The sequence below is a fragment of the Prunus persica genome, chromosome G2 (assembly GCF_000346465.2).
Source record: "Prunus persica cultivar Lovell chromosome G2, Prunus_persica_NCBIv2, whole genome shotgun sequence".
Classification (NCBI taxonomy): Eukaryota; Viridiplantae; Streptophyta; class Magnoliopsida; order Rosales; family Rosaceae; genus Prunus; species Prunus persica.
Window position 1 is genome coordinate 2,184,268 of NC_034010.1, and position 23,877 is coordinate 2,208,144.

At 38.6% G+C, this 23,877-nt stretch overlaps 3 protein-coding genes across 4 annotated transcripts; all 3 read right to left on the reverse strand.

Moving 5' to 3' along the window:
* Positions 217 to 5,647, reverse strand: LOC18784747 (putative disease resistance RPP13-like protein 1). Of its 2 annotated transcripts, XR_002270140.1 has the most exons (3): positions 5,337 to 5,647; positions 836 to 5,142; positions 217 to 611 (listed from the first exon to the last, which is right to left on the reverse strand). XR_002270140.1 is itself a non-coding variant. In XM_007220245.2 (2 exons), the coding sequence occupies exon 2, from the start codon at positions 5,135 to 5,137 to the stop codon at positions 914 to 916; it is 4,224 nt and encodes a 1,407-aa protein (XP_007220307.1). In that variant the 5' UTR covers positions 5,138 to 5,142; positions 5,337 to 5,647; the 3' UTR covers positions 217 to 913. The 2 variants fall into 2 exon arrangements, 1 of the variants encoding a protein (XP_007220307.1); XM_007220245.2 differs by having other exon boundaries at positions 217 to 5,142.
* On the reverse strand, positions 7,898 to 13,385 carry LOC18786853 (putative disease resistance RPP13-like protein 1). The gene is made up of 4 exons (XM_020556904.1): positions 13,027 to 13,385; positions 8,635 to 12,913; positions 8,485 to 8,559; positions 7,898 to 8,208 (listed from the first exon to the last, which is right to left on the reverse strand). Exons 2-4 carry the CDS (start codon positions 12,870 to 12,872, stop codon positions 8,160 to 8,162), a joined length of 4,362 nt encoding a protein of 1,453 aa, XP_020412493.1. The 5' UTR covers positions 12,873 to 12,913; positions 13,027 to 13,385; the 3' UTR covers positions 7,898 to 8,159.
* LOC18785694 (S-adenosylmethionine synthase) lies at positions 18,047 to 19,812 on the reverse strand. The gene has a single exon (XM_020556907.1). The coding sequence runs from the start codon at positions 19,017 to 19,019 to the stop codon at positions 18,210 to 18,212; it is 810 nt and encodes a 269-aa protein (XP_020412496.1). The 5' UTR covers positions 19,020 to 19,812; the 3' UTR covers positions 18,047 to 18,209.

Below are 23,877 nucleotides of genomic sequence, written 5' to 3' on the forward strand. Positions count from 1 at the left end.
TAACCCATTTGTTTTCTTTATTTAATTTTTGTTTAAATATTGGCATATATAGATTATAATAGTCTAGACAGATAGTTGAACTCTTAGAATGGCCGTAGATTCATATTATCCCCATTTGTAATGCAAATGTCACTCATAAAAATGGTAAGGACATGCATAAACATGTCAGCACCAAAGAATTTAAGTAATTCCTAATGAGCTAAAAGAAACAAAGAAGACAACAAACAATGAAGATGCACAACCAAATTGGTCATCAACAATTCAGTGCCTAACCAAGGGGGCATATCTTATTTGATTGAGGATGGAATAAGAATTCTGTATATGAATATGTAATATCTCATTGCTTGTGTAAGAGGCGGGTTAGGCCAGGGCAATGAGCTTGCCTCATTGCGCCAAAGTTCAATTTCCCCTCCCCATTGATTATATAAATTTAGAATAGATTATCCTTTGTAACATCCGGAGAGAAAAAGAGCATGAGCCATACGAGTTTACTATTCCCCTGCAGCGGTTTCTTGAGAAGCTTGAAGGGATGGGAGTTTGATGACTATTCTGGCATAACACGACATCTGCTTCCGTAAGCTGTATATAGCATCTGAATATTGAAAGCGTTCCTGCCAATTCAGAATGGGAGGTTGGGAAATCCCCAGTCAGGATGGGAGACTGTCATCTTGAAGTGATGTGAATTTTTTGATCTAATCTGGCTTAAATGCACTTCATGTATTTATTCTTATGGATGAGAAACCAACTTCTGAAACACCAAAATAATAAGACAGAAAAGGAGTCTCACCATAAAGAGTACAGGGAAAGTGTTGATAATGTTTGAAATTTGAAGTACCTGGGAGAGTGAGAGTCGGAGTTGACCATGTCCATGTGTGGGTGTGGGCGTGGGTTCTCATCATCTTCAAACCGTCTTCTAATCCCATATCTCTATGCGGGGGATGTGGGATATTTTGGGCAGGTATCGTCCTTTACTTCCAGGCTGGCATTTATCTTTTAGCAGAGGACACCTAATGATTTTAAGTTCCCTCAGTGAAATAGGCAACCCCTCCACTGGAATAGATGCCAGCTTTGGAAAATCACAGAGTTGAAGAGATTGAAGAGAGGTGAGGAATTGAAAGCCCTTGCTGCTCAGTTTCTTCAGATTTGGGAAGCCCACAATGGAGAGATTAGTGAGAGATTCGGGGAGCAGCATCTCCCTGTAACTGTCGGGTGGAAATGACACCACACTTGGGTCTTCGCCACCGACCCACAACTTCGTAAGAGAGGTGAGCCTGTGCAACAACTCCCACAGCGGCTTACAATTCTTGATTCTGCGGATTGTAAGTGATGTTAGGTTGGGGGGAAAGGAAGTGAAATTTAAACCTTCACCGTAATCAATATTCAATTCCTGAAGACAGTTGAGATTGCACATGTCCGGTAACATCTCCAATTTGTTGCAATTTTCGATGTAGATTTCTTTCAGGCTGGAGGCCGCTGTTGTTGTTGGCGAAGGCAAACCCTCACCACTCAGGCTCGGGATGGAAACCAGACTCCCACAACGATAAATCTCTAAAGTTTGAAGGTTGGTGAGGTAGCATAGGCCCTCCGGTAACGATTTGAAATTTCGGCAACTCCAGATCGTAATATATTCAAGACAATAATTAGTGTTGTCGTGGGAGAACCCATCGGATGTTATTAACTGCAGCTCTCCACAATCGTATATGTGAAGGCTTTTAAGCGCCTTGGGAAACAACTGGGCTCTCAATGATAACGACTTTAGAGATTCACATGTCCATATTTCCAAGTGCTCAAGAGAAATATGAGAAGAAGAGGAAGACGAAGAACTATCCTCCTCTTTCTCTACTAATGATTTCAAACTTTTACACCGCTGTATCTCTATTCTTCTTAGATTTGGGGGAATCTGGCATTTTGCAAAATACAGCAACGAATCACACTCCCAAATCCTTATGACTTCAAGGGAAGGAGGCAGACCAACATCTGGAAAAGAAACCAGACTTGAGCATCCAATTATTTGAAGGTCTTGAAGAGCCGTTAGGTGATGCAACCCTTCTGGTACCTTCGAAAGACTTGCACACTTGTATAATTCTAGATATTTAAGCTTGGAAGTCAATATTTGCAATTGCAGCAACTCCTCTGCTTCTTTTCCCAGCTTTTCAAGGAGGGAAGAGTTGCCTGAAATAACCAAACGATCAAGAGAAATCAAGTGTTGCAATACTCTATCCTCATTCTTCAGTGAAGATGTCAGCTCCTCACATCCGCCAATCCTCAAATATGCAACCTTCCTTAATCCTTTGGCGAATTCCCCTGTTTGGAACCTCACCTCTGAAATATTTGAAAGCCCCAGGGAATTTAATAACTCAAACTCAACGCCACTTGTCTCCACCACCGCTTTGCAGCCATCTATCCATAATCGACCAATTTGTTTATAGTTGGAAATTGAAATCACCAATTCCTCGCATTTAATAATTTTAAGTGTTTCTAATGAATCAAAGTTCTCGGGCACCTTACCCTCCAATTGAGGACAATTTGTGATTGAGAGCAATTTCAAGCAAGGGAAAACACCAATTCCCCGATCCCCCACAAAAGGAAGCCATTTCTTCCAGTTGTGCATATCTGAAAACTCAAGAGTCTCCAGTACTGGAAAAGGCAAGCTACTCTCTCCATAAAACTCAGGACCGACACTTTTCACTGCCGCCATTCCTGTAATATAAAGTTCTTTGAGCAAAGGCAGTTGCCCAAGTGGTGGCAAGATTTGACAATTTTTACATTTGTCTAAGCGTACATGCACCATAGTGGAGAATAAACGATCTCCAATCCATGTTGAAAATTCTAATCCAGCATAACCCCTGATGATGAGTTTTTCAAGCTTTCTATGAGGTTCTAATCTGTCAAGCACGCCTAATTGCGTTTCTTGTGTGTTATCCGTCCATTCTAGCACCAATTCATCTACTCTCTCCTTGGATTTTAAGCCGGCCTTCCGTGCATCCTCAGCATCGATCACATTCTCCAACCTTGAGAGCGATAATGTCCTTCGGAGATGGGACAGGGATCCTATCTCTCTTATCCCTGATTCATCACTACCTTTACCCACCACAAATTTAGGCAAAGATTGTAGATTTGTCAACCGACCTAGTTGCGGAGGCATTGCTTTCAGTGAATATACATCTGAGTTATTGAGATGACGCAGATTCACTAGATTCCTCAAGTTTATGGGTAGTGCCTTCAAATAACGACAACCTTTCAATATCAGTGTCTGTAAGTTGAAAAGAGTGGTTGTTGATTCAGGCAAACTTGTTATGTGTGTGTAAGAAAGATCAAGATGCCGCAGATACTTCAATTTACCAATTGAATTTGGCAGCTCAGTCACTTGATAGCCATTGAGAGAAAGCACCCGCAAGTATTGCAATTTTGGCAATAAATCAAAAGTAACCTTACGACTCAGAAACCTCGATTCATAATACTCTGAAATTGAAAGTGGTAGAAAAGTTCGGAAATGTTTCACTTCAGAAAATGCCTCAAATCTTTTAACCACATCATAGCAACCAGAAATGTAGGACGCATGGCGGGCCTTCGTAAAACATCCAAGTTGTACATGATCGCTATTCTGCTTATCCTCCAATCTAAAACAAATATCTCCTGCTGCCCACTGTGCCAAACCAACAATGAGGTCATGCATTACATACTTTGAATTGTTTTTGCTTGATTTCTGAAATAATGACCTCGATAAGAGATCCTGAAAATAGTCAGTTCCTAAATCTTCCATTTGCTTATTATGTTCTGGTTGTGGTTGAATCAAACCCTCTGCCATCCACAGAAGAATCAATTGCTGCTCACAAAATTCATAGTCATTTGGAAATATCGAACAATAGGCAAAGCATCTTTTCAAATGTGAAGGAAGATAGTGATAGCTTAGTCTTAATACCGGAAGTATGTCACACTCATTTGATAGACTCCATAATTTGTTGTTCAATATTTCCTCCCATTCATTCATCTTTTTACTAAGTAAAAGGCCGCCAAGAGTCCTAGCAGCCAAAGGCAATCCACTGCATCTTGCAACAATTTTCTCCTTGAGTGACTCGAAATTTGGTGGTATATCTCTGTTAACATTCCTGAATGCATGCTGCTCAAATACTTCAAAACAAACGTCATTTGACATAGGCTCCAAATTGTGAACTAGAGTGCCAGCTCCCATCATTTTCGAAACTTCTGCATCACGCGTTGTCACAATTATCTTGCTTCCTGCTGCTCCATCGCGAAAGGGGGACTGCAGTTTCATCCATAGACCATAGCTACAGGTGCCCCAAACATCATCTAAAACAATTAAAAACTTCTTCCCTGCCAATTCCTTATGCAGATGTTGTTGAACCTGATTGAAATCTTCTGTAGGACACTGTCCGGATGTGACTGCTCCGAGAATCTGCTTTGTCACTCTTTCTAGGTTGAAGTCATCAGACACGCATACCCAAGCAGTTGGTTTAAATTGCTCGGTTGCATCAATTTCATTGAACACTTGTGCAGCAAGTGTTGTCTTTCCGACTCCAGCCATACCAACAATGGCAACTACATCGAAATTGACGGCATTGCGCTCTTGTTTCGACAGAAATTCCACGACCTGCCTTTTGTCTTCCTCCCTTCCAATCACAGGTCCATCTGGTTGACATGTACTGGGAGGTAAATTTTGACGTGCCTTACTGGACGACGTCGTCCCAGTAATGATATTCAAACTAAGCTGGTCTTTTCGCTGAGATATCCCTTGTAAACGCTCAGTAATCTTCTGTATTTCTGAGTTCATTTTGTAGTTGAAAACACCATTAGGAACTGAGTTCCAGACCCTTCTTGCGGTATAATGCTCTACCTCCCGTTTGAGCATTTTAGTAGCATATTTGTCCAATACGTCTTCCAAGTCATAAGCTAAGTCCCTGAGATCATCCAGCCAAAGCTTCAGCGGCTTGCTCTCGGTGATTAGTTGCCTCTCCTCCGCCTCATTCAGAACCGCTCCAATTGCAGACAAGGTGGCAGTCCATTTCTGCAGCTTTTGGTCGACGCCCTTTATGAGTCCAAAGTACTTGAACACCTCACGACGCGCCAACTTGTCGACCAGCACTTGAAGGAATGCCACAAGATAAGCCTCTCCCATAGTTTCTGGAGAAAAGCGAGCAATCAAAGAAAATGTAAGGAGTTGTTTCTTGAAGCAGCTTGATTAGAAATGCATAAACTGAAACAAGCTAAATTAGAAATGCAATAAAGAAAAGGAATTTTGAGCAGACAAAATAAAATACAAGAAACTAAAAAAAAACAAAAAACAAAAGGCACCAAACAGAATAAATCAGAAGTACCTGTAGTTTAAGTATATGATATTTATCAGCAGCAGATTTCTTCACGAATTACCGAAGGTGTCGCAATGAACAAGAAGGAAAATCCAAAGGCAATACACAGTTACACACTTATAGAACCAAAGAGATCAAGAGAGCCAGAACCAAGACATAATAAATATGAAGATGGATGAAACTAATTATGGGTTTGAGAATTTTGAGTTGACGGAAAAGACTCCGAAACAAAGACTGTAGATAAGGAAAACGCAATGCAAATTCCCCAGCCTTTACATAGAAAAAGTAGAATGCTTATTTACTTTGTTTTGGTCAAAATGAAAAGTAGAAGCTGATAATTGAGTTTTGAATCATTGGAGTGTCTAGTCTATTCTAATGGCCCAGCTCCAGCTCATGCCGCGTCCTTCTGTCTCATTACGTTTGATTCTGACATGGTTTATTTTTAAAATCACTCACATCACACTTGCTTTTGTCCAGCCACATATTATGATTAATTTCACCAATAAATTTTGATGAGGTTGGTCACATATTGGTTCTCCCTCACTCTCATTTCATGGAAGTTCAAACGGGCTCTAAGATAAATACGTCAATGGCTATAAATTCACATATTTTTTTTCGCATTTCCTTTTTGGTTAAATCTTGACACATATGGACTGTAACAGTCTAAATGACCAATCCAACTCTTAGAATGTCATCTAAATACCTAGATTTGTAATCAGCCATATATATCCTCACACTACAAGATCGCTGGAAGGTACTTATAATGTATCCTGCTGTGAGATTATATTGTATAAACCTGTCAACTCAACTGAATATAGAATCCTCTAGGCAACAAAAAGTCTAATAAGACCTAAAAACAATGGGGTGACATGTCAACACCAAAAGAATATAAAAAGTTCAGAGTGGAAAGAAATAAAAAGAAAACAAACGATGAAGATGTCAGCGCAACCAAATTGGTATATACAATTTAGTGCCTAACCGACTGAGGATTGAGGTAAAAAAAATAAAAAATAAAAACAAAGTCCCCAAGACTTTTCATCCTGCCGACACCAAAGTTACAGAAATTACTGTGTTTGATTTTTGGATTCCTTTAACTGCTGCCACCAGCACGTTACATAGAAAAAGTAGAAAGCTTTTTTTTTTTTTTTTTTTTCCGGTCAAAAAGAAAAGTAGAATCTGATAATTGAGTTTTGAATAGTTTGTCTAGTCTAATGGCCCAGCTCATGCTGCGTTCTTCCTGTAAGTGAGCAACAAATTTGGACTGAAGAAGGAGAACAGCTCCAGCACTGCATTCTTCCTGTAAGTGAGTTTTCAATCAAGTCTAGTGTTAGTCTAATGGCCCAGCTCCAGCACTGCTTCTGTTTGACTCTGTTTTCAACTCACTCACATCACACTTGCTTTTGTCCAACCCCGTTATGAATTCACCAATAAAATTTAGTGCCGAATATATGAACCCTTTCTTTGGACGACAACGACCATGAAATTGCAGAAGACCATAAAATTATTTCGTTCAGGGCGCCACTGGCTCCATAACCAATTCAGGTACAAGGTCCTTCTTAAGCCTTCTCTTCAACGCAAAATGAACATGTGCTACCAATTCACCTTTTTCCGACCAAAAAACCAAGAAGAAAAATACACGAGTAAATCAAACTTTTTTTTTTTTTTTAATACTTATTTTATTTATACATAATTTCTAACTATTGTGCAAGTTCAATGTTCAAGCAACCGTAACATGATGGACTTGTGCAATTTTGGTTCATCGAAGTAATTGAGAACTCTGATTTTGTTGAATGTCCAAACACTCTTGAATAATGAAATTGTACACAAAGAATTACACACTCTCTTCGATATTGAAGTTAGATAAATACTTTAAAATGTAGGTTTTGAGTTAATTTTGTTTTTTTATTTATTATATAGTTTTCCTTAAAATATATGTTATTTTAAGTAATTAAGAAAAATTAAAAACTAAAATGTAATATTTTTCTTCTTCTTAATAATAAAGCAAGACTTCGTTTCAAACTAAAATATATACATTTATATATTATTTATAATTCTGGTTTGCTTTTATATATAGTTCTGGTTTGCTTCTAGCTCAAAGATAAAAACCTAAAAAGATTCCTTTAACTGCTGCCACCAGCACGTTACATGGTAAAGTAGAAGCTGATAATTGAGTTCTGAATCATTGGAGTGTCTAGTCTATTCTAATGGCCCAGCTCCAGCTCATGCTACGTCCTTTCTGTCTGATTATGTTTGATCCTGACATGATGTTTTTTACTCTCCCTCACATCACACTTACGCTTGTCCAGCCACATATAATTATGATTAATTTCACTAATAAGCAAGGCTAAACTAATCATAGCAGACCATTTCATTAAATTTAAGTGAATTTATTATTCAGATAAATCACGTGACTAATATAAAAATTCACATATGTGGTCTATATATAGTACCACCACCGTAAAACAACTTTTTATTTACATATTCGGAATTAAATAAGGAAAATAACATCCTACTTATTTTTAAAATATAAATTAAACAATAAATTAATATAAATTTGGCAAAGAATCCTATGTGCTTCAAACTTAATCAAACAACTCAAAAATCTCACCGATACATCCCTCAAATAGGATTTAGGATTATGAATAATTCAGTATATTTCTATTCTTCTCATAAGGAGATATTTATAGTGATACAAATACAAGCCAATCTAGAAAGTACTTAAAATAAGAAATAAAAGAAATAAATACAATCCCAGTCAAACCGGTATACCTATAATTACAAATCAATTATAATAAAGGTAATTGTCAATAATTCCTATTGTGATTCAGCGATTCACACTGGAAATATCCATTTTCTCACCATAATTGACCCAGATCTCGTCCTACATCACAGAGAATTTGAAAAAACATTGAAGTCAAGCAAACAAAAGAAAGAAAAATATGGCTAAAAGTTTTCTCAGCAGAGAGATGACAAAATAATATTACAAGGCAAACCAAGTGAGTAATGAAGTACTTTCTTTTCCTATATATTTTTCAAATGTTCTGCCTTCAAATTCTGATCGCATGTTTGCAAGTGCCTATTAAAAGGAAGAGCCTTTTAAGTCTTCCCATTTCCTGAATTTAAAATATATCATAAAGAGAAATAAAGATGGATTTACCATTTGTTCGATAAATCGTTGTCGTCCAGCATGGGGGAGTCCCGCTTGAAGCAATTGTAGATGAAAAAGAACCACCTGGGAAACATAATAAGACACTTTATTATTTCACGGTTACCATTAAAGGTTGATAGTGTTTGAAATTTGAAGTACCTGGGGAGAGTTGGATATATCTCTAGGTAAGGAATGTGGGATATTTTGTGCCAGTATGGTCCAAAGACACAAGATCTTTGCGACTCAGTTATGACCCAAAATATCTTTGGACACCCAGAGATCCAAAATTGTGAAAGTGAAAGAGTCGGGGCCACTGGAATAGATGCCAGCTTTGGACAATTCCAGAGTTGAAGACATTGAAGAGAGGTGAGGAATTGAAAGCCCTTGCTGCTCAGTTTCTTCAAATTTGGGAAGCACCCAATTGTGAGATGAGTGAGAGATTCGGGGAGCAGCATCTCCATATCCATATCTGTGTCTCCTTCGGGTGGAAACGACACCACATATGGGTCTTCGCCATCGACCCACAACATTGTAAGAGAGGTGAGCCTGTGCAACAACTCCCACATCGGCTTACAATTCTTAATTCCGCCGATTACAAGTGATGTTAGGTTGGAGGGAAAGGAAGTGAAATTTAAACCTTCACCGTAATCAATATTCAATTCCTGAAGACAGTTGAGATTGCCCATATCCGGTAACATCTCCAATTTGTTGCAATTTTTTATGATGATTCGTCTCAGGCTGGAGGCGGCTGTTGTTGTTGGCGAAAGCAAACCCTCACCACTCAGGCTCGGGATGGAAACCAGACTCCCACAATCATAAATCTGTAAAGTTTGAAGATTGGTGAGGTGGCATAGGCCCTCCGGTATGGATTTCAGATTTTGGCAAAAACTGATGCTAATATATTCAAGACAATAATTAGTGTTGTCGTGGGAGAACCCATCGAACGTTATTAACTGCAGCTCTCCACAATGGGATATGTGAAGGCTTTTAAGCGCCTTGGGAAACAACTGGGCTCTCAATGATAACGACGTTAGAGATTCACATTCCCGTATATCCAAGTATCGAAGAGAAATATGAGAAGAAGTGGAAGACGAAGAACCCACCTCCTCCTCTACAAATGACTTCAAACTTTTACACCGCATTATCTTTATTCTTCTTAGATTTGGGGGAATCTGGTATTTTGCAAAATACAGCAACGAATCACACTCCTCAATCCTTATGACTTCAACGGAAGGAGGAAAACCAACATCTGGAAAAGAAACCAGACTTGAGCATCCAATTATTTGAAGGTCTTGAAGAGCCGTTAAGTGGTGCAACCCTTCTGGTACCTTCGAAAGACTTGCACAATAGTTTAATTGTAGATATTTAAGCTTGCAAGTCAATATTTGCAATTGCAGCAATTCCTCTGCTTCTTTTCCCAGCTTTTCAAGGAGGGAAGAGTTGCCTGAAATAACCAAACGATGAAGAGAAATCAAGTGTTGCAATACTCTATCCTCATTCTCCAGTGAAGATGTCAGCTCCTCACATCCGCCAATCGTCAATTTTACAACCTTCCTTAATCCTTTGGTGAATTCCCCTGTTTGGAACCTCACCTCTTTAATATTTGAAAGTTGCAAGGACTTTAATAACTCAAACTCAACCCCACTTGTCTTCAGCACCGCTTTGCAGCCATCTATCCATAATCGACCAATTTGTTTATAGTTGGAAATTGAAATCACCAATTCCTCGCATTTAATAATTGTAAGTCTTGCTAAAGAATCAAGGTTCTCTGGCACCTTACCCTCCAATTGAGGACAATTTCTGATTGAAAGAAACTTCAAGCAAGGGAAAACATCAATTCCCCGATCCCCCACAAAAGGAACCCATTTCTTCCAGTGTTGCATATCCTCAAACTCAAGAGTCTCCAGTACTGGAAAAGGCAAGCTACCCTCCCCATAAAACTCAGGACCGACACTTCTCACTGCAGCCATTCCTGTAATATAAAGTTCTTTGAGCAAAGGCAGTTGCCCAAGGGGTGGCAAGATTTGACAATTTTTACATTTGTCTAAGCGTACATGCACCATAGTGGAGAATAAACGATCTCCAATCCATGTTGAAAATTCTAATCCAGCATAACCCTTGATGATGAGTTTTTTAAGCATTCTATGAGGTTCTAATCCGTTAAGCACGCCTAATTGTGTTTCTTGTGTGGCACTCGACCATTCTAGCACCAATTCATCTACTCTCTCCTTGCATTTTAAGTCGGCCCTCTGTGCATCCTCAGCATCGATCACATTCTCTAATCTTGAGAGCCGTAATGTCCCTCGGAGATGGAATAGGGACCTTATCTCTCTTATACCCGATTGATCACTACCTTTACCCACAACAAAATTAGACAAAGATTGTAGATTTGTCAACCGACCTAGCTGTGGAGGCATTGCATATTCAAATGAGTAGTAGAGATGACGCAGATTCAATAGATTCCTCAAGTTGATAGGCAGTGCCTCCAAATAACGACAACCTTCCAATATCAATGTCTGTAAGTTGTAAAGAGTGGTGGTTGATTCAGGCAAACATTCTATCTCTGTGTGAGAGAGATCAAGATACCGCAAATGCTTCAATTTACCAATTGAATTTGGCAGCTCAGTTACTTGATAGCCATTGAAAGAAAGCACCCGCAAGTATTGCAATTTTGGCAATAAATCAAAAGTAACCTTACGGCTTAGATAATTTGAAGGATGATCAACTGAAAGTGGTAGGAAGGTTCGCAAATGTTTCATTTCAGAAAATGCCTCAAATCTTTTAACCACGTCATACTTACCAGAAATGTAGGAAGCATGGCGGGCCTTCGTAAAACATCCAAGTTGTACATGATCGCTATTCTGCTTATCCTCCAATCTAACACAAATATCTCCTGCTGCCCACTGTGCCAAACCAACAATGAGGTCATGCATTACGTACTTTGAATTGTTCTTGCTTGATTTCTGAAATAATGACCTCGATAAGAGCTCCTGAAAATAGTCAGTTCCTAAATCTTCCATTTGCTTATTATGTTCTGGTTGTGGTTGAATCAAACCCTCTGCCATCCACAGAAGAATCAATTGATGCTCACTAAATTCATAGTCATTTGGAAGTATCGAACAATAGGCAAAGCATCTTTTCAAATGTGAAGGAAGATAGTGATAGCTTAATCGTAATACCGGCAGTATGTCATGCTCATTTGATAGACTCCATAATTTGTTGTTCAATATTTCCTTCCATTCATTCATCTCTTTACGAAGTAAAAGACCGCCAAGAGTCCTAGCAGCCAGAGGCAATCCTCTGCATCTTGAAACAATTTTCTCCTTGAGTAACTCGAAATTTGGTGGTATATCTCTGTTAACATTCCTGAATGCATGCTGCTCAAATACTTCAAAACAAACGTCATTTTTCATAAGCTCCAAATTATGAACTAGAGTGCCAGCTCCCATCATTTTCGAAACTTCTGCATCTCGCGTTGTCACAATTATCTTGCTTCCTGCTGCTCCATCGCGAAAGGGGGACTGCAGTTTCATCCACAGACCATAGCTACATGTGCCCCAAACATCATCTAAAACAATTAAAAACTTCTTTCCAGCTAATTCCGTATGCAGATACTGTTGAACCTGATTGAAATCTTCTGTAGGATAGTGCCGGGATGTGACTGATTCGAGAATTTGCTTTGTCACTCTTTCTAGGTTGAAGTCATCAGACACGCATACCCAAGCAGTTGGTTTAAATTGATCGGTTGCAACAATTTCATTGAACACTTGTGCAGCAAGTGTTGTCTTTCCGACTCCAGCCATGCCAACAATGGCAACTACATCGAAATTGACGGCACCACGCTCTTGTTTCGACACAAATTCAACAACCCGCCTTTTGTCTTCGTCCCTTCCAATCACAGGTCCATCTGGTTGACTGGAACTGGGAGGTAAATTTTGACGTGCCGTAGTGGACGACGTCGTCCCAGTAATGATATTCAAACTAATAAGCTGGTCCTTTTGCTGAGATATCTCTTGTAAACGCTGAGTAATCTTCTGTATTTCTGAGTTCATTTTGTAGTTGAAAACACCATTAGGAACTGAGTTCCAGACCCTTCTTGCGGTATAATGCTCTGTCTCCCGTTTGAGCGTTTTAGTAGCATATTTGTCCAATACGTCTTCCACGTCATAAGCTAAGTCCCTGAGATCACCCAGCCAAAGCTTCAGCGGCTTGCTCTCGGTGATTAGTTGCCTCTCCTCCGCCTCATTCAGAACCGCCCCAATTGCAGACAAGGTGGCAGTCCATTTCTGCAGCTTTTGGTCGACGCCTTTTATGAGTCCGAAGTACTTGAACACCTCCCGACGCGCCAACTTGTCGACCAGCACTTGAAGGAAAGCCACAAGATAAGCCTCTCCCATAGTTTCTTGAATTAGCAGGGAGAAGAAGCACTGAAAGAGTTCTGAACAGAAACAAGCAATCAAAGAAAACGTAAGGAAGTCTGAGCAAAACAAATAAATACAAGAAACTAAAAGAAACAAAGTCTGCCGTACAAACAGAATAAATCAGAAGTACCTGCAGTTTAAGTATATGATATATATCAACAGCAGATTTCTTCACGAATTACCAAATACCGAAGGTGTCACAATGAACAAGAAGGAAAATTCAAAGGCAATACACAGTTACACACTTTTAGAACAAAAGAGATCAAGAGAGCCAGAACCAAGACATAATAAATATGAAGATGGATGAGTGTGGAAGATGGATCAAACTTATGTGGAAGAAAGTAATTATGGGTTTGAGAATTTTGAGTATGAGATGTTATGATGAGAAGATATCTCTTTTGTGTTTTTGTTTTGGGTCAATGGAAAAGACTCTGAACCAAAGTCTGGGGTTAAAAACACAAAAGAGAAGAAAATAGCATTCGTCGTATGATAGACAAAGAAAACGCAATGCAAATTCCTCAGAGTTACAGAAATTACTGTGTTTGATTTTTGGATTCCTTTAACTGCTGCGACCAGCACGTTACATCGAAAAAGTAGAAAGCTTTTTTTGTTTTTTTCGGTCAGAAGGAAAGTGGAAGCTGATAAGTGTGTCTAGTCTAATTGCCGGGCGTCCTTTGTCTTATTATATTTGATTCTGACATGACTCACTCACATCTTTCACCATTAAATTTTGATGAGGTTCTCCCTCACTCTCATTACATTGATGAGGTGAGCAACAAATCTGGACTGAAGAAGTAGAACAGAGCTGCAGTCTTCCTATAAGTGAGTTTTCAATCAAGTCTAGTGTTAGTCAAATGGCGCAGCTGCAGCACTGCTTCTGTCTGACTCTGTTTTCAACTCACTCACATCACACTTGCTTTTGTCCAACCCCGTTATTAATTCACCAATAAAATTTATTCTTGTTATAAACTAAAGAGGAATTTGAGGAGAGAATTGAGAGAAAGAGAGATGAATCTTTTCTCTCTTCACTGAATGTTCTATCTGTTCTGAATGTGTATATTTACAAGGATGAAGAAGCCTATTTGAAGGCATTTGGTTGGGCTCTATCATACCGCTATGATACAAGAGGAAGCTTCCTAGGGGGGAAGCTTCGCAACTGATTTACAACACTCCCTCTTGGAGACCACAAATGATACAGAATATGTCTCGTTAAAAACCTTGCCAGTAAAAATCCAGTGGGACAAAAACTGGTCAAAGGGAAAAAGAGTACATAATGATGTGTAACATAAAATTCTGTGTATATTGACGCGCGTGCGACACTGCCTCGTTAAAACCTTGCCAGGAAAAACCCAGTGGGATAAAAACCCGGACGAAGGAAAAAGAGTACGGTGTTTGAAGATCTTTATTGATGGTGCGCTCCCCCTGATGCTTGGCAAAATATCTTTAAGTCATACTGTTGATCAGCTTTCTGAATATCGTAGTTGACACTGCTTCTGCGAGTCAATCTTTGAGCGACACTGCCTCGTTAAAACCTTACCAGGAAAAATCCAGTGGGATAAAAACCTGGATGAAGGAAAAAGAGTACAGTGTATGAAGGTCTTTATTAAGACCTTTCTCCCCCTGGTGAATATCTCCCCCTGAAAAATTTAGGACTAGCTTTTGTCCAGTAAGCGACCACTAAAATTTTCATAGTATACCCTAAGACCCCTGAGCGACACTGCCTCGTTAAAACCTTACCAGGAAAAACCCAATGGGATAAAAACCTGGATGAAGGAAAAAGAGTACAGTGTGGAGCTGAGCTCTATCTGGTCTAGTATACTTCTGGAAAAACATTTAAGGACCAACGGATAATCCTCATAAAAATGCTTCAATACTTTCTTAGTATAAGCAAGAATCTCGTTGGCACAATGCTCGATCCTTAAGTCGAGACAAATATTTCGTGAATTTTGCAGAAGCTTTAATGTGTTGCAATCACATGATAATCAATGTACTCACTGAGGTAATTTATGCATATTAATATTGAGTACAAATTTTGTGCTTCAAGCACATGTCCTTTAGGGACTTGCTCTATGCAATATCAATCCTCTCAACGGATTTTGTCTAAAAAGGATTAAGCTTTATGACACATTATATAGCTTTAACCCATCTATTTATACATCTTTTAGGGAATCGCTTCTGGCGATATGCTCCGTGCATTTAATAACCCTTAAAGATAACATGTTGGTCTCCGTAAATGTGCAATAAAGGGGCACAATTGAATCTATAAATATGGAGAAAACCCAACATTCCTTGTTTCTGCCAGAAACATTGTGTCATACAAAGTAGGTATATTCCCTTTTATTCCGAACACCCAAGTATAACTTTCAGTATTGACAAATTTGGGGTTCGTACTGTGGGTTTATTCTTTCACGTTCATTCTCATTTATAATGGAATTACCTCGTTCCATTTTGGCCAATGATATTGTCGACATTTAATAATTGAACGTGGTTCCAATCAACACAGCCCATTGATGATTTGAGTAGCTACTCCAAAACCAAAAATTGTCATTCATCAATTCATGATCCCACCATTCTCGTTTGCATGCACATGCATCAATTATAAGCATTTCTTTGCTTTTGGGTACCCAAGCCACTGCAGAGGGCTTTTATTATGTGAGAATGTGGATTATAACCTCCAATGGAGCGTTATTTTATAGTAGGGCGTGGAAAATCTCCATTTAGGGAGTTGGAACATTTAGAACCCATATATCTGTCATGCTACAGGCATGCCACAGATTAATACATACATGTCAATTAATTTATGGGACTTTAACCCATATTATGGGACTTTAACCCATATAATTTGCTACGCATTAGGCGTGCATAATATCAATATTGACATGTCAAAGGATTGTCCTTTCGGGACTTCAATTCACATCATTTGCAACAGGCGTGCATCATATTGATCACTGCTATACCCATGTTATGTTCTTATGGGACTTTAATCTGTGCAGTGTATTATCAATGTATCCAACTTGCAATCTGTAAAATTTGCGTTAATAATTCATGGATACATACAAGCCATTCTTTTGGAACGGACTTATCTCCCCATTTGGTTACCTTTCAAGATAAAATATCAAATAGGTATATAAGCATAAAATAACACAAGTATTGCTTACATCCTTAGGTGGGAGAAACTTTTTCTCAAGTATCATTCAAGCTCATATCAGCCCAGTAAATATAATGTAGCGCTTGATGATCTAGTTATATCCTGCAAGAGCAAAAATCACAACTCTTTTGCCTCTGTCAAAACAAATAACCCTCATAGTTAGGATTACTTCATGGATTCATTCTTCAGATGTTCATTCTAAAGAAATAAAATCTCTTATGAACAGAGAGTTATAAAAAGAGAAAAAATGCAAAAATAATGTGATATTGATTGCAAGAGAAGGTAAGCAATCAGGGAAGGAAGCTGGTGGGAGCAGACAATAAGCTCTCATATCTCCTAGTCTAGAAGAACCTCAGGAGATTAGAGCATAAGGCCGCCTTTACAATTCCCTGATCTTGCAGAAACATGATCAGGGATAGTCTTGCTTCCTGAATGGATGATCAGAGATAGTCTTGCTTCTCAGGCATATTAAGTGCTTACTGATAAGAAAAACAAGTAGATATCGCATCACCAGGTATGGAGTAAACTGGATGTCTTTTACAAAGAAAATTTCGTTAGTAACACATTTATACACAAATACAATGAATAGGTAGAACCGGTGAATTTCAAATTAACCATAGGAAAATTGCGAGATTCTCAGGATACCTTTGAAAAAGTAGTTCCGTGAAATCCGTAAAGCAAGATCGGCGTTGAAAATAATACTTGAAAACGCCGAAAGTGCCGACAGGCATTATTAGAGGCCACGTGAAGTTTTGGACTCTAGGAAAGAAAAAGAGAAATATGGGGATCCGAGAAGATATTGGGATCCTGAAAAATAGTAGCCATATTTCCTTTTATAGATATTGCCTTTGCAAAACTTGATTGGAGCAACTGCGTTTCAACTCAACTTCCTTCAGAGGCTTCCAGAACATAATGTATTTTTATAGATTTTACAGGGCCTGCACCTTCATTGCAGGTGGAAAAAATCTATCTGTTGTATGTTCCTGTTATAATAATGGCACATATTCTTAAACTTGCACCTGTGGTTTTTACGTCTTTTCAAAATGACGGTTTGGAACCTTATGCCTTATAGGTTCAAATAACCACATTGTCTCTCCCAAATTTCATATTTTATCGCATGGTAGCCCGGAACTTTTGGCCTGGGCACAAACTCAGAATTTATTTGCCCTTTTCAAATGGACATGAAATGTGAATTGAGTAAAAGCCATGATAATATCGCAATATAATAGTGAAGAGCATTAACTACTATATACCCACAACTTCAAGTTTAGGATCTCTCATATATTTGGATCCATGGGCTTCCGGCCCAGATATAACAAAATATGTGGGGAGCCTCAATTCATTATTTGAGGTTTATATTGATATTATCCATTTCGCGGTGTATTCTTAACAACTGGAATTCACAAAATATATTTCTTCCTTGAAGTGTCGATTATAACAAAATCGAACTTTAAATTCATAAATTAAATTGCTTGCTGTATGGACGTTAATCCCGCACCATACCTTAAATAAATGTAAATGTGCGGTAAAGTAAACGTGCTTGTATGGGCACTAATTCTGCTCCATACATTTAAATAAAAGCAAAGGCGTGGACGATAAACCCGCACCACCCTTTTAAATAAATACTGTCGTATGGGTAATAATCCTACACCATACAGTAAATAAAATAAATGTGCGGTAAAGTAAATTTGCAGTAAATTAAACGTGCTTGTATGGGCACTAATTCTGCTCCATACATTTAAATAAAAGTAAAGGCGTGGACGATAAACCCGCACCACCCTTTTAAATAAATACTGTTGTATGGGTAATAAACCTACACCATACAGTAAATAAAATAAATGTGCGGTAAAGTAAATTCGCAGTAAATTAAATTCATAAATTAAATTGTTAGTATTAGTAACGGTCTCCCACTGATAATATGTTTAGTATTACCAAGGGTCCATTTTTGTTAATAGTTAGTAAAAGAAAAGCAGATAAATATAATAGGAAATAATAGGAAAGATAAGGGAGCAGAAATCTTATCGTTTATTCTTTCACTTATGCCCTTGCTGAGTGATTCTTTTTTTCTTTTTCTTTTTTTTTTTTCGGTGGGTTTTCACAAGCTTTCCACTAAGCTGATCACTTTTTTTAGGCATGCCTGCTAGAGCGGAAAGACATCAATTTCATCATTGTCTTCCACTGAGGACAGACACCAAGACAGCAAATTTGAGTGGAACAAGTGCTGTCAATATCTTTAAAGAAGATATGGGATACATCCATTCAGCACAGTCGCACCAAACCAGAGGCATAAGCTCAGTGGTCTCATCAGTGGCATAACCAAACATGTGACCCTGGTCTCCAGCACCAATTTCCTCAGGCCTCTTGGTGAGGTGGCCATGGACACCCTGAGCGATATCAGGGCTCTGATGCTCAATGTTAACCAAGACCTTGCAGTTGTCAGCATCAAGGCCAACATGATCTGGAACAAATCCAATCGTACGGCAGGTGTCACGTACAATTTTCTCATAGTCCACTTTGGCTTTGGTTGTAATCTCTCCAAAGACCATGACCATGTTGGTCTTGGTGCAAGTCTCACAGGCAACTTTGCTGTCGGGATCTTGCTCAAGGCAGGCATCAAGAACTGCATCAGAAATCTGATCACAGAGTTTATCAGGGTGTCCCTCATTCACAGACTCAGAAGTAAACAGGAAAGTGTCCAAATAGCTCTCGATTTCCATAGCTATCCCATGCATATGCAGAGGTATCAAAGCCGGCGGCTCACACATGCCGTGAACGTACGGCTGGTAGCTCGGAATGTCCGGATTATCCACGACTGAGGGGTCGGGTACGACCGCGTATACCATCGGATCCTCCGGCAAGTACGACTCCGATGACCTGGTCATCGCCGACGGGTCTGGAACCGACTCTTTGCCGTAGAACACCCGCTTCGAGAGCCCGAGGTCGTACTCGACGCAGCTGGAGAACTCGGCGGCCATATCGCCTGCGGAGGTTTTCCGGCGAGGGTGATGTCCTCGCAGCTAGAGGTGGTGATGGTTTTCAAGGAGATGCGGCGTGCAGGAGGTCGAGCATGTCACCGTCCACAAGGTCACCATCACAGCTCGTCTTCTCCAGCTGATCCGCCAACTCTGCCTCAAGAACATCCACGTCAGAGGACGACGATGATGGCAGAGCATCAGTATCGTCTTCATCCCCATGTCGGAGGACGACGATGACGGCAGAGCATCAGCATCGTCTTCATCCTCCTCCTCCTGGCTTCCGGAACTTTGAAACGAGACGAACTCGAAACCGTCATCATCGCAGGAGTCGCAGTCACGTGAGAAGTGCATGCTCATGGCTTGGTCGGATGTCAAAGATCGGTTTGTGGCCTTTTCTTCTGCGGATCGTTGGTGTGGCTGTTGCCCAAGTCCCTCAAGGCAGGTGAGGTCGTCTTCAATGGAGTAGCAGAGGAGGGAGTTGTGGTCTCTGCCCGCCGGTGTTGTTGTTGCTGGTTTTGATGATCTGGGCGCTGGTGATCTTGCACTGACATCAACATATTTCCAACACAAAACAAGCTTCCTTCATAGTCCACCCCATTCACTCTGAATCTTGAGCACGGGAGACGCAAGAATATGCAGAGACTATGAATTGATCATGCCCTTTGGTCTCTTTGCTGGGTGCGCTTGGCGCTTTTGCTGTCGAGGGCCTCACTGTGGTGGCATGGCAGGACGCTGGCAAGCAATCCGTGTGGCTCTGTACAAAACTGGGTTGGTTTTGGGTGAGCAATTTGGGGCTTGGTTTCGAACTGGGTGTCTTGATCAATTTCTGGGATCAAGAAATTAGAGATTCTGAAAATACTGATCAGAGCTGGTGATGTGATTTTGATATTTGTTGCTTGCTGCTGTTGGTTTATCTAAAAGAGTTTCATCAGAGAACTCAGCCGGTTAAAGACTCGTGCTGATAACGTGTTATAAACTAAAGAGGAATTTGAGGAGAGAATTGAGAGAAAGAGAGATGAATCTTTTCTCTCTTCACTGAATGTTCTATCTGTTCTGAATGTGTATATTTACAAGGATGAAGAAGCCTATTTGAAGGCATTTGGTTGGGCTCCATCATACCGCTATGATACAAGAGGAAGCTTCCTAGGGGGGAAGCTTCGCAACTGATTTACAACAATTCTGAATATATGAACCCTTTCTTTGGACGACAACGACCGTGAAATTGATATTTAGTTAGTTTAGATATTTATGACAAAGTGATATTCATGAGATAAATACATCAAGGGCAATAAATTCATCATTCCCTTACATTTGGTTAGTTTAGATATTAATGATCCATTTGGAAATTAGGAGCAATATTTTCAAGAGGTATAGAGATTTTTATTAGATTAAATATGAACAAGATTTTACAAGCACTGATTGTCCTTTTTCAACACGCTAGACAAACATAGGAAGTTTTCTACATTAAAAAAATAAAGGAAAAAAAATATAGAACTGAGTTTTCAATCAAGTCCAGTGCTTGTCTAATGGCCCTGCTCCAGTTGCTTCCTTATCATTTTGTTTGATAATGAAATGGTCTTTTTTCAACTCATTCACACTTGCTTTTGTCCAACCACGTTATGAATTCACCGATAAATTCATTGCCTAAATGTATGAGCGATAAATCAACTTGTTTGAGCCCAATTTTCTTCAGCGCAAAATTCATAATATGGATCTTTATATTGGTCACATGATTATTTCATTAAATTTAAGTGAAGTTACTATTAAGATGAATCATGTGAGTAATATGAAGATCCACATCTATGATCTATATATAGTATCATCACCGTAAAACAACTCTTTATTTACATATCCGGAATTAAATATCCTATTTGTGCCTAATTTTTACATATCCAGAATTGAAGTCGTACTGGGCCAATGTTATAGCCTGAGGAATAATATTACAAGGTAAACCCAAACCCAGTGTGTAATTGCAACACCTAAACTATTTAACATGTCAGAATGATCTTTCTTTACTCAGAATTATAATCCTTGACTGTTTCTAATTTAATGATAGTGTACCATTGCCAAATAATATATAAAGGCACAAGCTTTTCCAACCGGTCTTATAAATTTATTCCGCCACTCTGAGGCTCTCTAGTCTGCTTTATTGCCATTGAAAGTACATTTCATTTTAAACTCTACAATATTATATGCATTTAGTGAGAGAAATTGGAGTATTATTAGTACATTATTAGATTGTTTGTCTCGTGTCGTGTCATAAGTTTTGCATTGCTTTAACCTCTCAAATCATGACATATATAGATGCAAGCTGTCGAGCAAAATAAGGACCTAGCATAAAACATGACCTATTTTATGGTTTAAAGCACAACGGTTGTAATCGAAGTAGAACTAAGATAAATACATCAATGGTTATAAATTCTCTTATCTTACATTTGGATATATGAAAATAACTCGGGATTTAGTTTAAAGTCGGGAATTGAAAAGAAGAAATAATTCGGGATTTAGCTCAAAGTCTTCATCCAAAAGGAAGTTTATGAATTTGCTCATTTCAACCTTGATTATGAGCAAAAACCAAGACATAATATATATGAAGATGGATGAGTGTGGAAGATGGATGAAACTTATGTGAGAGAAACCAATTATGGGTTTGAGTATTTTGAGTATGAGATGTTATGATGAGAAAATATCATTTTTCTTTTTCTTTTCGGTCAATGGAAAAGACTCTGAAACAAAGTCATTCCCCAAGACTTTTTATCCTACCGACCCCGAAGTTAAAGAAATTACTGTATATGATTATTTTGCATTCTGCATCACTGCCATCACTACTCTAATGGCCCTACATTAAAAAAAAGGACCACAAAAAAAGTAGAAAACTGATGACTTAGTTTTCAATCAAGTGGCCCTACTCCAGTTGCTTCTTTCCGACTCTTTTGGATAATGAAATGGTATTTTTTTTCAACTCATTCGCACTTGCTTTTGTCCAACTACCACGTTCTGAATTCGCCAATAAATTTATTACCGAATTGTATGGGCAATATATGAACATGTTTGAGCCTAGTTTTGTTTACCACGAAATTTTATAATAAGAATGTCATATATGGAACTTTGACGTGAACTTTTATATCAGTCACATGATCATTTTAATTGAACTTAAATAAAGTTACTATTCAGATGAATTATATGATAAATATAAAAGTCCACATCAATGATCTATATGTGACACCCTCATCATATCCAAAATTAAATATCCTTTTTAGGCCTGATTTTTACATATCCAAAATTAAAGTCGTAGTGGGCCAACATTATAGCCTTAGGAATAATATTACAAGGCAAACCAAGTGTGTAATTGCATCACCTACACTATTTAACATGTCAGAATGATCTTTCTTTACTCAGTAGTGTTTGCCAAATAATAAATAAATTTATTCTGCCGCTCTGAGGCTCTAGTGTGCTTTATTACCATTGAAAGTATATTTCATCTTAAACTCTATAATATTATATGTTCAGTGAGAGAAATGGGACTATTATTAGTACATCACTAGATTGTTTGTCTCGTGTCAAAAGTTTTGCATTGCAGAATGTACAATATGGAGATTCCTTTTAAGGGAAGATACGAGATTAGAGGATCAGGTAGATGAACACAGTTCATGATTGTTGTAAGTGTTTATACCCAGTTTTGGTAAATGGATCAAAAATTGTCTAAATGGCTAAAAGAATATTTTAAAAATAAAGCCAGGACCATTAGCATTTGTCTTTTCTATAAAGGTCATCCTCTTCCTAACGGGCCTTTTTGAATAAATTAATAAGAATGCCCAAATTGTAAAAATCAGAGCCTTGTTTCGCACTACAGGTTAAAAAATCGGTAAACGTGTTTTCTACGCCCACGTGAGAGGCTGAATGGGATTATCACATTTAATGACGACTTGACCTCCTCATCTCCCAGCAAGAAAACAAGCCGTATTGAAGCCTCCGAATCCAGAGAAGGATCAAATTGCCAACCAAGTCTTCAAGTACAAAGGAGTCAAATCAAGAGAGGTTTGCAAGAAAAACTGATGGTTCTTGCCAGAAGCCTTCCATCATTCCCTCTATGAACTGGTTAAGATCAACAAACAAGCAGTTGACCTTGAACCACAAGCCAAAGGTCTTGTTGCAGTTTCCATCATTACAGGCTCTTTCCGCCTCTATAAATAAAGAATGTCTACTTCAGAAGAAGAATGTCTATATTGTATAAACCCTGTCAACTCAACTGAACATAGAATCCTCTAGGTAACAAAAGTTAAGAGTCCAGTCGTAAGACCTAAAAACAATGGGGTGACATGCCAACACCAAAAGAACATAAAAAATTCAGAGTTAAAAGAAATAAAAAGAAAACAAACGATGAAGATGTCAGCGCAATCAAATTGGTATATACAATTCAGTGCCTAACCAACTGAGGATTGAGGTAAAAATAAAAAAAAAATTATGTATATGAATATGTAACACCTCACTGCTTGCGGTTCCTTATTTAAGGCCCTGAAGCATCATGCCATGCGGGAAAAACTAACTCTAGTAGCAAATTGTACTGAACACACGTAGGAAAATGTCCATGTCTATCAAAATGATCTTTCTTTACGGAGCGATCCTTTGGTTGTTTGAGCTTGGTAGATCTACATTGATTTGAATTTTGTATCAACATTCAACAATAATAGAGATGTAAATTTTTTTCTCCGAATAATATACAAAGGCACAAGCTTCTCTCCAACCAGTCTTATAAATGAATTCTGAGGCTCTAGTGTGCTTTATTGCCATTGAAAGTTGTTAGTTTAAAGGAGAAGGAGTTTAGAGAATGGTTTGTTTTAGTATTTAGGACAATAGA